Source organism: Balaenoptera musculus, chromosome 21 (genome assembly GCF_009873245.2).
Source record: "Balaenoptera musculus isolate JJ_BM4_2016_0621 chromosome 21, mBalMus1.pri.v3, whole genome shotgun sequence".
NCBI lineage: Eukaryota > Metazoa > Chordata > Mammalia > Artiodactyla > Balaenopteridae > Balaenoptera > Balaenoptera musculus.
Genome location: NC_045805.1, coordinates 26,429,771 through 26,445,671, shown reverse-complemented (window position 1 = coordinate 26,445,671; position 15,901 = coordinate 26,429,771). Strand labels below are relative to the sequence as shown.

At 43.4% G+C, this 15,901-nt stretch overlaps 1 protein-coding gene across 3 annotated transcripts in view; it reads left to right on the top strand.

Moving 5' to 3' along the window:
• Positions 1-15,901, top strand: part of FUT10 (fucosyltransferase 10) — a 145,335-nt gene that overhangs the window by 57,580 nt on the left and 71,854 nt on the right. For all 3 annotated transcript variants that reach the window (XR_005018157.1, XM_036838609.1, XM_036838608.1), the window contains exon 4: positions 14,087-14,922. Coding sequence is in view for 2 of the 3 variants with exons in the window: in XM_036838609.1 (XP_036694504.1) it covers positions 14,087-14,922 (836 nt within the window). In the remaining variant the exon portion in view is untranslated. The remainder of the gene's footprint in view (positions 1-14,086; positions 14,923-15,901) is intronic.

Below are 15,901 nucleotides of genomic sequence, written 5' to 3'. Positions count from 1 at the left end.
GTTCATTTGTACCTTCTTTTTAGGTTCCACATATAAGTGATATCATATCATATTTGTCTTTCTCTGTCTGACTTACTTCACTCAGTATGATAATCTCTAGGTCCATCCATGTTGCTGCAAATGGCATTATTTCCTTCTTTTTTTTATGGCTGAGTAATAGTCCATTGTATATATGTACCACATCTTCTAAAAGGTTTTTTTCTTAAATGAAAAAAAAGTTCTCTTTCCCTCTCTCCTATCCTCTGTTTCCTGTAGCTTTCCTGGAATTTGTGTTCATATATCTAAATAATACCTGCATACTTGTATTTCTTGAGACAGTTATTTGGTTTATTTTTAATGACATCAGAAATCATTGTTTACTATATAATTGTTAGAATTTTAAGTTTTCATCTTGGTACATTTTACCCAGCTTCAACAATCATCAATCTTCTCTTATTTGTGTTTGATTATCCCCACATTCCTCCTTGCCCTCTTTTTTTTTTTTTTTTAATTTTTACACTTTATTTATTTATTATTTTTGACTGTGTTGGGTCTTCGTTTCTGTGCGTGGGCTTTCTCCAGTTGCGGCAAGCGGGGGCCACTCTTCATCGCGGTGCACGGGCCTCTCACTATCGCGGCCTCTCTTGTTGCGGAGCACAGGCTCCAGACGCGCAGGCTCAGTAGTTGTGGCGCACGGGCTTAGTTGCTCCGCGGCATGTGGGATCTTCCCAGACCAGGGCTGGAACCCGTGTCCCCTGCATTGGCAGGCAGATTCTCAACCACTGCGCCACCAGGGAAGCCCCCTCCTCGCCCTCTTAATTATTTTAAACAATTTCTAAATGTTATATCATCGTACATTTCCTTTTTTGATACTTTTAAACCTAGAGCTAATAATTGTCTTTAAAAATTTGCTTAGTTTTTATTAATTCATTATCATTAATTTTATTTTAACAGTTTTCCATCCAATATATGAAATGCCTATCTATGTAGGTAGAATTTTTGTGTATATAAAACAAATAAATTTTAGGTACATAAATAAAGTTTAATAAATAAATGGTCTGACATATGAGATAATCTATTGATTTTATTTCTCCTCCAGGGAACATTTGTTCTGCACACCCCTCCCACTCAGTTTAGACTTGTTACTTGCTAATTCTGCTGAATATTCTCATCCTGGAATTTCAAGTATCCTGAGGGTTTGTTTTTTTTTTTTCTTTGCTGCTTTATGATGGATTCCTTATTTCCTAGGTCTATTTCCTGCTTTCTTGACTTACTTCCTTGGGTGGCTGCAGCCCCTTCTAACTGTTTCCTAAGAATATAAGGCAAGTCCTCCTGCAGAATTTTGAAAGGTTTGCTCCTTTGGGTTCCAGAAGTCCGATGTCATTCTGATTCTTTTTCCTTTGTAAGTGAACTTTGCGACCAGTTAGTCACACAGGCTAATTTAATTAAGGGGCTTTAGATTTCTGATTTTGGTACAGCTTTCTGTCTTTGAAGGAAAGGTACCATAAGTACTAACTAAGAATACCGGTAGCTGGAATTGGGTTCACCTTTATATATACCTCTTTGTATATATGCCTCTTTGTATCTGGTACTATTTTGCTTCCCATTCCTTTGTAAATAACCAGTTTTCTAAAAATTCATGGTGTTTTGTGGCTTGGTGTGGGTCTTTTTTTCCCATTGCGATGGACACTTAGGCCTGTGAATGACATGGCCAGTATTTTCTATCTTGCCTTGCATGGCTCTGAGGTTGAAGAGTGAATTGACTGGATCGAATTGCAGTTCCAATGGTATAGTCATTGCTGAGTGTTTTTGAAGCCTTTTTAAGCTTCTCACTGGTTTACTATTTATTCCCAGGGCTTTGCTTTTGCTTTCCTTGGCTCTGTATTTATGTCTTTGAAGATATTTTGAGGGCTTCTTCAAAAAAGTAGCTTGGTAATGTTGATTTCGAAGGTCGAGAGTATCACTGCTATTGAGGGCTTTACTGTTGCAGGTCTTTAGACTTAAAGACAATGAAAATGTGTAGTTAGTAAGGATGGGTTTTAAATATGGTGCATTGTTATTTAATCATTGCTCATATGTTAACTCTGTCAAAGTGGTTCGAGTGGCCTGTATAATGTCCACGAGGAGGTGTGACTCGATGTTCAACCAGAATTGGTTGGTAGTGGTCAAATGCCTGTTCTGAGCTGTGAATGGTGAATGCTTGGCAAGTATAGTTAAGAGTTTTGAGTTTCAAAACTCTCTGATGCTGCTCAGTGAGATTCACATGTGCTTTATTTAGAGCTTGTCCTGAAATGGTCTTCCAGATTAACCCCTCTTAGTTTGACATGTTGTTGTTTTAAACACCAAATGAAGATTTTTCTAAAGATTCCTTTTCTAATTAACTAATGGTACTATGCAGTTTTTCACTCGAGATAGAGCCATTCAGTAAAGAGGAAACCAGCACCTCTTCTTCAGCATATCTGCTAGGGAGCAGATTAATAGAAATACTGCTCCGTGGTTCATTTTGACCTCATTCCACCTGAGCTGTAGATTAAAACTACTTCAGCGTTTCCCTGTCTGTCTCCTTCATCCTGATTTTGTGTTATTCTATCTTCATTTTCTTATGTACCTTGGATCAGTGAATGTGCTATTTTTCTCATAACGTCATTCACCAATTCTAATCCTCTAACTCCTTTTATGCAAGCTCAAAGATATCTCTGTGGTGCCATTATTTTTCCTGAGTACTAGCTCCAAGTTACTGGGGGAGGATTTATTTTCAAGGCTTGGTATCTGAATGGTCTGGACCATAACACCCAGCCGCTGCTCATTATTAGATGGAGGGGACCTGACAATATGGTAGGAAACCTGAGTGAAATGGCTGTTCAGGGTGGTCATCAGTAACAGGTGGCTGGCGTGAAGGGTCTGGCTGGGCAGATGGCACTGCTCTGGGGCCCCTGCATGCCAGCTCAGCTTGACAGTTGCAGAGGAGGGAATTGGCTCTGATGTTTCCCTCGGCCAGGATCTCAGCTATGGACTAGACTTCGTTACATACCAGCAGATGGGAGAGTCAACCCAATAACTTTCCATTTCCCAATTGGGAAATAATTCTGGGAAGATGTTTGGCTCTGTTGGTGCAGTGCAAAGAGCCGCTTTCCTGGCTAACAGGAACCCGCAGACATTTGGCACATGGAAATTTACACGCATGCACACTCCCGAGGCTCATGAGTCTTAGCCCTCACCAGATATGTAACAAGTGGGAGACTTCTGGCTTTTCACTTGAGAAATTTCCAGTGCAAGTCCATGGAAGCTTCCCCATGGGCCTTTTAAAGGCTGGACTGCTTTCTTCTCCCACAGTCACCACCAGCATGCAGAACCTCCCCTCCTGTGGGTGCTGCAGGATCACAGCTATCGCCGGACTGCCTAGCAACAAAGCAGATTCCATCCGTTCCAGCCTCAGATGCCAATTATTTTCAGTGCCTACCAGTTCTCTGGGCAGTATTAGAATCAAGGAAGAGGCAGAGAACTGAAAAGTGATGGTTTCCTTGGATCAGGGTAAGGTTAACATTCTAAAAAATCAAATACTCAAGGTCTATTTCCCTTGAAGGGTAGGGTCACTTAATGATTCACTGAAGGGCATCGGTTTGAATCCTCTGTTCCCCTCTCAGGTACCCCATCCTTTCATCCTGGAAGTCTTTTCCTCCATCCCCTAGTATCTAGCCAACTCTCAGATGTTTCCTCGAAGTAAGTAAATAGAGCCTCAAGGTCAGAATGGAGACCACCTCCTGAACAAAAGCCACTTCACACGTTTTTATTAGATTAGGTTCCCACAGCTGGGATTATCTCTGTACTAAGAACTGTTTGTGTTGGGCTGCTCTAGTGCATTATTAGAGGCACTGAAATCTACCCCACCTCCCTTTCTATTGTACCTCTGGTCTTCTGGTCTTTTGATGAGTTTATAGTTATAACAACAACCAAACAACGTAGAATGGGAGAACACTAGCTATGCTTTTCTTTCGATATTTCCAGAGAAGGAATCTGTACAATTTCCTGTAATCAAGGACTGCACGAGCTCTGAGTGAATTTTGAATTTGTTTTATACAGGGACCGGGGTAATGTGATGCTCCCGTAGAGCTGAGAGTGACCATAGATCTTTGACTTTCTTCAAGCCTCAGGGATCCCTCCAACAGCATCCCTAAAAGGTGTTGCCCCAGTCTGTCCTGAATCTTTTCAGGAAGATCAGGGTGATGGAAGATCTCACTCTTCTTTTAAAAATCAACTCTTGAAAGGTGAAGTTTACATATAAGAAAGGCACACATTCTAAGTCAGCAGTTGGTGACAATTTATCAGTTAAGACATTTCCCCTGTGCCCTTCTGTAAGCCAGTCTGCCCCTACGCCCTGCTCTCTGCTATCCCTTTGATCTGATTTCTATCACTATAGGTTAGTTTTGCTCGTTTAGAGACTTTGTATAAATTGAATTGTACACTGTGGACCCTCTTTTGTCTGGCTTCTGTCTCGCAGCATATATTTGAGATTACTCTATTTTCCAGTCAAAAAGAGATGAAACTCTGATTTGTAGCCCACACTGACAGGCAATAAGACTCATGCCCCTTCTGCCTGGATGATTTTTTCTTTCGTGGGAGTGTGGCCTGGGGGGGGGTGACTAACTGTCTGGAGTTGCCCAGGACTCAGGTGGTTCCTCGGATACAGGATTTTCACTGATAGAACTGGAGAAGTCCCAGGCAAGTTGGGATGGGTTGGTTGCCCTAGCCCCCTCTACTAGATACCGTAAAGAACATTAGGGCACCAGGGGAATGAGCATCTAAACAATAGAGGAAAGGCAAGAAAAATGGACATTTTATGTTTCCTCACCTTAAGGCTCAGCTACAGGGGACCCAACTCTGGGAGAATGCCTCCGGAAGCCATGCAGCTATAAGCCGTGCAGCTGGAGGGCTGGGTTTGTGTCACTTACCTGATTTCAACTGATTTTTTAAAAAAATATTTTTTATAGTTTGGTTCCCTATTTTATTAAGGACATACTATGCTTCATTACTTTTCTGCTTTCCAGAATACTATTTTAAGAGCTCTGACATTGCCAACGTTTAATACTTTTAATTGTGATCAAAAAAAATTGTGAAGTACATATTGAATAGTACAGAAATGACCTCCGCCTAGAAGGTCTTCCATACCAAAGATCAGTTAAGAGTCTAGTTCTTTAGCTTTTCCTTACTATCCCATTTTTAAATTTTTATAACTCACTAATTCTTTCTCAAATCATTGACTCTGTCATATTTTTTTTTGCAAAGAATTAATAACTGGATGTCAAAGTGTTGCTAAGACTTCATTTTTTTCTTATGGGGTGGTAGTGTCACTAGTCTACCATTAAGTACTATCATAAGTAATTAAAATAAAATTGCTATATTTGTCAGAGTAAATGAGGCAGGAGAAAGGTCCTAAGATGATGTAGTGATTTTCTCATCAATTCATTTCACCTCTTTCTCCCTAACTTAATATATCCTTTTATGTTTTTTTTAAAATAAATTTATTTATTTTATTTGTTTTTATTTTTGGCTGCATTGGGTCTTTGTTGCTGCACGCGGGCTTTCTCTAGTTGCGGTGAGCGGGGGCTACTCTTCATTGTGGTGTGCGGGCTTCTCATTGCGGTGGCTTCTCTTGTTGCAGAACATGGGCTCTGGGCGTGCGGGCTTCAGTAGTTGTCACTCACGGGCTCTAGAGCGCAGGCTCAGTAGCTGTGGCGCACGGGCTTAGTTGCTCTGCGGCATGTGGGATCTTCCCGGACCAGGGCTTGAACCCGTGTCCCCCGCATTGGCAGGCGGATTCATAACCACTGCGCCACCGGGGAAGCCCTATCCTTTTATGTTTACAGAAACCTGTTGACCTCATTGGGTGGAGATGCAGGTCATGAAATCAAACAGCTAGGACTGTGAACTGAAATTCCTGTTTGTTTGATGGGACTTACATAATTTGCAGATGACACTTGTATGAAGGGCTTTCAATGCTTTGACTTAATTTTAAGATTTCTTTTTTTAGAATTCCCAGTGGTTCCACATTTGAGCTCTATCCCCTTGACAAATGCTTGCCATTAACACCCAATTTCTACTTTTACTTCTTGCTCTTTCTCTATCTCTTCTTGCCCAAATAAGCTTAGGCCTGACATTTGCAAAATAAGACCAAAAAATGCATCTATATTTATTTTCCAAATATCTTTGAGTACCTGCTAAATCCCAGGCAGTATGTTAGGTTCTGCAGGCAAAGATGAAACAAGACATGGGTCCTTGAAAGCCTCCCTGTCTGCTGGAGGGCTGGACAGGTACTCACATAATTACAGCTGAGTATGATAAATGCTATAGTTCAGGCCTATTCAATAGACCACGAGATAATCGGATAGGGAACAACGAAATGAGGAGTTGGGCAACTTGGAAAGCTCTTCCTGCAGAAGAATTCACCTCCTCCAGGTCCACTGGCAGTAGCAATTTAGCCTGTTTTAGAAGAAGAGCAGCGGGGTCTCATCTATAAGATCGCTTCTCAGTACAGCAACACGCAGACTTCCCAAACATTAGGCCACAGACTAAGACCATCGTCATTCAGATGGATCAGGCTGCAAGTATGAAGAACGTGACCAAAGGTGGCTTAGGGACTTCCCTAGTGGCGCAGTGGTTAAGAATCCGCCTGCCAATGCAGGGGACACGGGTTCAAGCCCTGGCCCGGGAAGATCCCACATGCCATGGAGCACCTAAGCCCGTGCGCCACAACTACTGAGCCCGCGCTCTAGAGCCCACGAGCCACAACTACTAAGCCCGCGCGGAGAGCCTGTGCTCCGCAGCAAGAGAAGCCACCGCAGTGAGAAGCCCGCGCACTGCAACGAAGACCCAACGCAGCCAAAAATAAATAAATAAATAAATTAATTAATTTATAAAAAAAAAGTGGCTTAGCAATCAAGGCATTTATTTCTTAAATCAGCCAGAAATCTGGGGTAGGCTACCCTGTTTGTTCAGCAGTTCACCAGTTCACAGAAGCATCCTTCTCCTCTGCCATTTCTGCACATGGTCATCTGACGGCTGTGGCTGCTGAAACCTCTGTGACCTCACCTACCTGAACACGTCCATCAACCCCCAGACTTTGTGTGATGACCTCCCTCTCCGAGCAGCCTCATTTTCTCACTCCATGTCTTGTACTTTTGCTCCCAAACACCTGCTCACTTGTTGGCACTGCAGCTTTGGGGGACAGGGGGTGATATACTGAGCCGCGAAGCAAGATGTCTCACCTGTTAGGCTTCCCGCGTCAGGACGAGAGTGTATGAGGGGATTTTCGTTTCTGGTTTTGGGGCCCACAGTCTCTATAGGATAGGGTGTGTTTTGGGACAACTTTTATCTTTCTTTGAGTATGAACAATTACAGCATAAACTATTATCACTGTGAATTTTTTCCAAGCCATATTAGCTGTGACTCTACTGAAGAGTTGTAGTAAATATGTTCTTATTTGAATCTTACCTACACACGCTCACATACTGACACACTGGCACACTCATACACACTCAGACACTCGTACACCCCGACGTGAAACCTTGCTTTTCTTTGGGAATATGGATGATCTTTCTTCTCCTCCTCCTCCCCTCTACCCTCTGGTCGTTCTTTTATGTTTTTTTAGTGCAATAAAATTTCGTGTATCGAGCATTTATTATACGAGGAATTGGATGAAAAAATTTAAATAAAATAACAATTATAGGAAAGTATTTATGTTCTTTGCTTTATGCATTTACTGTCTTTCTCTTTTTGACTGCCATAGGAGGGGTGCATTTTATTTGTTTACAGTATTAAACTTGGGCCTATAAAATATAATTTATTCATTATGTTACTAAGGATTCTTAATGTGGACCTAAAATCCTTGGTCAAGATTAGATTTTCTGTGTATATTAGAAAATCAAGCTGAGAGTATCCTACACATGATTAACTTTGGAGGACAGTTTTTTCTTTCTTTCTTTCTTTCTTTCTTTCTTTCTTTCTTTCTTTCTTTCTTTCTTTCTTTCTTCCTTTCTTCCTTCCTTCCTTCCTTCCCTTCTTTCTCCCTTTCTCCCTTTCTTTCTTCCTCCCTCCCTCCCTCCCTTCCTTCCTTCCTCCCTTCTTTCCTCATTGCATGGCTTGCAGGATCTTAGTTCCCCAACCAGGGATTGAACCCGGGCCCTGGCAGTGGAAGCACCAAGTCCTAACCACTGGACCGCCAGAGAATCCCCTGGAGGACAGTGCTTTATTCTGGAGTGTTCTCTCTTGGGTAGGGAGAGACTCTAAGGAAAGTTTATTTTTCCAGGTCATAGCTTCCAACTAGGGTCAAAAAGTGGCTCAAAGGCTAAGTGGGATGGAATGATTTGGCAGTTCTGTATCTACATGGTGGGTAGACTTGCTTTGGAAAAAGTACTCAGTTGTTTTCTTATTTATTTATTTATTTGGTTGCACCAGGTATTAGTTGCAGCAGGCGTGCTCCTTAGTTGTGGCTTGCCGGCTCCTTAGTTGCGGCACATGTGCTCCTTAGTTGTGGTTGGCGGGCTTTTTAGTTGCGGCATGTGTGGGATCTAGTTCCCTGACCAGGGCTCAAACCCGCGTCCCCTGCATTGGCAGGCGGATTCTTAAGCGCTGCGCCACCAGGGAAGGCCACAGGATTCTTGCTAAAGGCAGCCAGGGGACTGAGCCGTCCAGTGTGTGGGGTGAGGAACTTGGTCAGACCTCAAGGTGGGGCATTCTCCCTAGACCAGCATAGCCGGATTCCTTGCTGAAACTGGGCTCTGCAGCCAGGGAGGCGGCCAGCCGAGCTTGAGGCGTAGTGAGAAGAGGGCGCAGGACAGAACTTGGACTCGCAGAACGAGGTGTCCGCGTCCACGTGCGCAGGGTCCACACGGTGTGGGACAGAGCCAGGGGTGGAAGGAATGGGGGACAGGCACACCTGCATGCTAGCGTGGAACTTGGAGGGGTCTGAGAGTTCTGAATGGAACCTGCCCTTCAGCTGCAGGTTCCTTTGAGGGCCTTGAAAGGTGGGGCGGAGGTTGTCTGGTGGGGACTCTTTCAGTGGTGGAGAAACCTTAGAGACAACACACCGGAGAGCTTCAGGAGGCAGCTGGACAGTGGGGGCAGAGGGCAAGACCCCAAGGAGGGAGAGCAAGTGGGTGTTTCCCCTGTGGTGTCCTGAGCGAATGGAGGGGAAGGTTGGAGGGATTAGGTGAGGGTGAACCAACAAGTGAGGAAGAATCCTCTCCCTCCTCTTCTCACCCCATGCCAGGCCCCAAAGTGAATCATGGTTTGTGGCAGAGAATGATGTTAATTTTGAATAGATGTTATCCATATTTGGTGTGAACCGTTGCTTTGCACATTTAAAAACGTCATGAATCTATATGTATGTAAAGGTAGAAGGGTAAAACATTTAGCAGCGTGTTAGATTGATTTATAGCCTTTAAACGTTCAGGCCTATGGTGGGCGGGACTCTCTTTGTACTCCTGCCTCTGGCCCTACACTGTTAGGAAGGGGACTACAAAGTTATTGACTGGCCCTCAGCATGGGCTCAGTGAGGGGGCTTGAGAAATTTCCACGCCCAGGGGTAGAATGGACAGACGCCTAGTTGAACATGTATACTTGAGAGAGGACTACGTGACGTAGAATTGATTAAGCGGCAGGTGAAAGGACTCATGAACAGAGAAGATGGGAGAAGAGGGAAGAATATGGGTCTAGAAGTTAGGGCTCCTGCCAGAGCCCCTTTGAATTGGCTAGAGCCAGGCTGTCTGCAGAGGTGCCTGTGTGGCACTTTTAGTTAACCCTCAGAACCTTAGAGAAAATAGATGACCTGATGGGGCTGTGTGGGTTGGTTAAGAAAAGTCACATGAAATGGCTTTAAAAATAGCAATGAACTATGCAAATGATAATATCATGAGGCAGCCCCTTGGCCTAGATTGTTTTTCCTCCAAAGTTTTAGATTCCTCTATCGGGGTATTTTTGCAGGATCACATTTTATGGGAAAAACACCGTTTTACAGTAGAGGTTCTTTTTAGAAACAGGTGACCTCTGGGGGACATTGTGTGGGAGCATTTCTTTTTTCTGAGTGAAGGCGTGCCTCTTCCCAAGTGGGCTGGGTTTAAGCTGGGTAATATTTCCGTGAGTGTCTTGGGAGTGCCAAGAGTAAGTTATTCAACAGAATCAGCATTGTAGCGGGGCCAGTGATCTCTCTGGTCCTTTGCCATTAGCCAGTCTGAAAATTCTGGTCCCCACCGGGGATCTTTAACTCCAGGTACATGACTCAAACTAAACTTTCTTCATAGAGTGGGGTTAATAATATGTGTTGCCTTCTGCTTCTACCAGTTTGTGTGGGAACCATAAAAGAAGAGTATATGCCCCTGCAGAAGAAAGGGAGCACATAAACATATCATAAAGGATGGTCGCTCCTCTGCTTCTCTGCCATTTCAGATTCAGTCCCCATCGTCAGCAATCTGACACCGTTCGCCAGCATTAATTTTATTCCATTTGTGCTCCAAGTTGCAATTCCCTTTACAGTGCACTTTAGTGCTTAAGATCTGTCAGCTGTTAAAGGAACGAGTGAATTTGTCAGTATTCAATAAACACAAAATAACCCAGAGAAACAAAAGTTTAAATCTGAAGTTGTTAAACGTAAAGCCAGTGAAGATGGCTGTATAAAACTACTGAACCAATCGTACGCAAGTTAGTCACATTTTTATGGATTTATCATAGTTTAACTGATTTTCATTTCTTTAAAGACCCCAGTTGCAACTCTTGTTATAGTGGGCATTGCCCTGGAGTCAGAGCTAGACAACTCAGCTGGTTCCTGAGCCACATCTGATACCTTTCAGAAACTGCTCAATATCACCACTCACGTTCTAGGTCGTGATATCCTCAAAGTAGTATTTTAGGTCTGTTATGGTTCTAATTTTAGAATTCTTAAGTGTTTACCATCTGAAGCTCTAAGTTTAGGAGAGGAGCTTGCTGGGCAAAATGACATATGTTTTTTAATCTTCCTCAGAGAATTTTAGTTTGGAAGGAAAACCTGTTTTAATGTGATTGTGTGTGTGTGTGTGTGTGTGTGTGTGTGTGTATGTATATCTTAGGGAAGTAACTAGGAAATACTTTTTAAAGTAGCAAATAATGGGAAATGTTTCTGGAAAGTTAGGTCCCTTAAACTTTCCTCTCTATTAAAGAGGCATTCCCCCACTATTAAAGATAGTCCCACTCCTACAAACGAAACAGAATTCAGATGTATGAGAACCGCAAGCTCTCATTTTTAAAAAACTGTGTTTGTTTTTAGGGGATGAATATAAATAAGTGTTTCTTGCTTAGATTCTGCAGGCTTTTTTTCTACTACAGATTGCACGTTTGAGGGACCTTATGCTCTTCTCTCCTTCTTCCCAACATCAAAGTTCCAGTAGCAACTTGGCTGAATGAGCCTGGAAGACTCACCTCTAGCTATAATGAATGAAAAGCTCATTATAACTGGTACCAGTTTCAAGTCTCATTCCTATTACCAACACACGGACCTAGATATTGGCCCTGAAAAGGTCTCGACAGCCATTTTTAGTTCCTCTTATAATACTTCACTGATGTAGCCAAACACTGATGAAAGACAGGCCCTCTCCATTCTCTGAAACACTGGAGGTCGGCTTTGTGTCTTTCTGCTCTGCAGTTTGGATCTTTGCCGTGGCAACCACAGGGTAAGGCAGATTAAGAATCACCCATGGGCTTCCCTGGTGGCGCAGTGGTTGAGAATCCGCCTGCCAATGCAGGGGACACGGGTTCGAGCCCTGGTCCGGGAAGATCCCACATGCCGCGGAGCAACTAGGTCCGTGAGCCACAGCTACTGAGCCTGCGCGTCTGGAGCCTGTGCTCCGCAACAAGAGAGGCCGCGACAGTGAGAGGCCCGCGCACCGCGATGAAGAGTGGCCCCCGCTCGCCACAACTAGAGAAAGCCCTCGCACAGAAACGAAGACCCAACACAGCCAAAAATAAATAAATGAATAAATAAATAAATAAATTAAAAAAAAATTGTCAAAAGACAAAGACATAATTAAAAAAAAAAAAAAAGAATCACCCATGTGACAGATGACAGCGGCAGACAGCCACTCGTGTGGCCGTCTCAAGGCATCTGTGCCGGATCCCCCAGTTAATTCTAGACCCATGTTAGTTTTAACCGTATTCCCTGCAGTCTCTAATCTTACATCTGGATCCCTGCCTCTGACTCCTATGGATTGGACTCTGGTTCTTCCTGTTCCAGGCAGATGTCCTTGATTCTCTGCTCTGCCTTTGGTGGAAGCTTTATGTTCTAACTCAAATTTATGGGTTCAGTTCCCATTGTTGGCCACTTGACCAGCCTAGAACCTTTATGAGCAGCAGCTAGTTCAATGTGATAAATTGCTTTTCCTCTCAAGTTCTCTTCCATGTCTTCATGTTTGGTTATTAACCATTACTGACCATCCAGCTCTGCATGCCATTACATTCCAGGTATGTGGATGAAATTCTTTTTTGATGCTAAAGGTCCAATGTAGCAAATGCCAAGTAAACAAATATATGACCATTTTTAGATGTTAGTCTTTCATTCCTGATCATTGAGAAATGAAAGCCTGTTATCAAGACAGTAGTCTGTACTTTCTCCAGCAGTTTCTGTGGGCTCAGTATATATCTTCCAGCATAATTTTATTTGGTTTTTAATTGTTTAAAAGCCTTTCTTGATTAACTGATTCCTCACTGATGTACTGTTGGCACCAAAGAGTATATATTTATTTGAGAGAGTGTGCACTGGCATTAAATAACTAATTTTTATGAATTCTACCAGAGAATATGTTTTATTATGCTGGAAGAATTTATTTGGTGTGTTTTCCCCCAGTGGATGCTAGAAGATGGATTTTTGTGTGTGTGCCATTTTCTTATATTTAAAAAATCAAATCACGGGGCCAAGAAATCATCAGTGTCCGGAACACCTTAGAAATTCTGTATTACGTATTGTGATATTGTCTTAATTCTTCTTTCTCAGTTATAGAAATAACTTCTTCCTGGTTGGGTCTCCACCCACACAGTCAGGAAACAATGGCTTACCATATCCATCACTTCTGTCTGCACATTATCGTGTTTCAAAGATTTCCCCAATTAATCCTGTGGAAGCTGGAATCACTCATAACTATAATCCTGTTATGCCTTCTTTATTTCTTGATGTGCTTGTTAATTCATGTCCATCCTGTAGCAGTCTGTAACATAGTGCTATTATCAGCTCTTAAGTCTTTAAAAGCCTCTTGTCTACCATTTTTACTAAGGTTGATTCGCTGTGCTTTGTTGAAATTGATCATTTTAGATTTAAAAAAAATTTTTTTCCTGTATATTTGTTCTGGCTACTTTTGCATGATTTCACTTTTTTTTCAGTTAATCAGTCTGCCAAGCTGGTTGCTTTTCCCTTTTTGGCTTCCTTTCTCTTGCTTTTTCTTTTCTTTTCTTTTTTTTTAAATTAATTAATTATTTTTGGCTGTGTTGGGTCTTTGTTTCTGTGTGAGGGCTTTCTCTAGTTGCGGCAAGCGGGGGCCACTCTTCATCGCGGTGCGCGGGCCTCTCACTATCGCGGCCTCTCTTGTTGCGGAGCACAGGCTCCAGACACGTACGCTCAGTAGTTGTGGCTCGTGGGCCTAGTTGCTCCGTGGCATGTGGGATATTCCCAGACCAGGGCTCGAACCCGTGTCCCCTGCATTGGCAGGCAGACTCTCAACGACTGTGCCACCAGGGAAGCCCCTTGCTTTTTCTTTTTTAAGAACTGTCTCTTCATTTCTCCTTCCCTCTCTTAGGCAATGCCTCTGGAAGAAAAGCCAGGAGGCAGTGGAATAAATTCTTTAAAATCAGGATAGGCACTTCTCCCATTTCCTTTTTCATAAAATGAGAGAGGGGGTCCCTTTCCTTGGTGATTCTCTCCCTGAGCAGTTTCTAGGGTGGAAGCTTCATGATTGACTGCCAGGCATTTTGCAGACACTGTAATATGCTACTTATTTATAGCCTCAAACTTCTCTGTATACTAATCTTACCAGGTGGACTCAAACTTAAACCCCAGAGTTCTTTGGACACACTACATTGTCTTTTCTTCTCCTAGGTACTGACTTTAACATAGATAGCTTACCTCTGCCTCGGAAAGCCCATCACGACTGGGCCCTTTTTCATGAAGAGTCTCCGAAAAACAATTATAAGCTCTTTCACCAGCCAGTCATCACCTTGTTCAACTACACGGCCACCTTCAGCCGGCATTCCCACCTGCCACTAACTACCCAGTACCTGGAGGGTACAGAAGTCCTGAAGTCACTCCGATACCTGGTCCCCTTGCAGTCCAAAAACAACCTTCGAAAAAGCCTCGCTCCTCTGGTGTACGTACAGTCCGACTGTGACCCACCCTCAGACAGAGACAGCTACGTTCGAGAGCTGATGACGTACATTGAGGTCGATTCTTATGGTGAGTGTTTGCGAAACAAAGCTCTCCCTCAGCAGCTGAACGGTCCAGCCTCTATGGACACTGGTGACTTTTATAGGATCCTTGCCCAGTATAAGTTTATCCTTGCTTTTGAGAATGCGGTTTGCGATGACTACATCACTGAGAAGTTCTGGAGACCTCTGAAACTGGGGGTTGTCCCTGTGTATTACGGATCACCCAGCATCGCAGACTGGCTTCCAAGTAATAGAAGTGCTATCCTGGTATCAGAATTTTCTCACCCTAGAGAACTGGCAAGTTACATCAGACAGCTGGATCACGACGACAGACTGTACCAGGCCTACATAGAATGGAAGCTGAAGGGTGAGATTTCGAATCAGCGACTTCTCACTGCTCTCAGGGAACGGAAATGGGGGGTGCAGGACATCAAGCAGGACAACTACATTGACGCATTTGAGTGTATGGTGTGCACCAAGGTGTGGGATAACATTAGGCTCCAGGAAAAGGTAAGCAAATCCGGGTTTGGCAGAGAGGTGCTGGGATGGCTGTCTTGATGTTCTCTGCTGCTCTGCATTATTCTATTGCAGCTGCCCCATCACTGGTCCTCACTTCTATCAGAGAGGCCAGGCTCTGCGGCAAGGGTGACTATTTCATTTCTATTCTTTGAGGACTGTCATGAAGTTTACTAGTCCTGTCCCTCTTCCTGAAGGCCTTAAATTCTCCTTTATTGTTTCTTCTGGAGGGTAATATACTGCAGGTGCTGGGCAGTAATACAAGGAAGCTGCAGGGGAGGAAGAAGGCCAAAAAATTTAAAATATGGAAAGTTCTGAATCTCATCCACATGGTCAGTCCTTTAACCTCTCCATCAAGGCTGTGGTTTATGCCAGACCCCTTATGCTCATGCCCCATGGACTGCCATTTTGAAACTTATTTTCATTTCATATACACACTCAATTAACCTCTCTCTCTCTGTCTCTCTCTCTCTCACTTCCTCTCACTCCCTGATTGTTGCTCTTTCTGTGTCTGGTACACACACATGCTTATTAATATAAAGAGAATATTCAATTAATGTCGGGGATAACCCTTAAAAGACTTCTTTTTCTTAAATTATTAAAATTAAAGTTCTTAGTAACATCTTCAAATTCTAGATGCTCTTTTTTTTTTATTAATTAATTAATTAATTTTTATTTTTTGGCTGCGTTGGGTCTTCATTGCTGCACGCGGGCTTCCTCTAGTTGCGGGGAGCAGGGGCTACTCTTCGTTGCGGTGCATGGGCTTCTCATTGCGGTGGCTTCTCTTGTTGTGGAACACGGGCTCTAGACACGTGGGCTTAGTAGTTGTGGCACACGGGCTCAGTAGTTGTGGCTCGCAGGCTCTAGAGCGCAGGCTCGGTAGTTGTGGCGCACAGGCTTAGTTGCTCTGCGGCATGTGGTATCTTCCCGGACCAAGGCTCAAACCCGTGTCCCCTGCATTGGCAGGCGGATT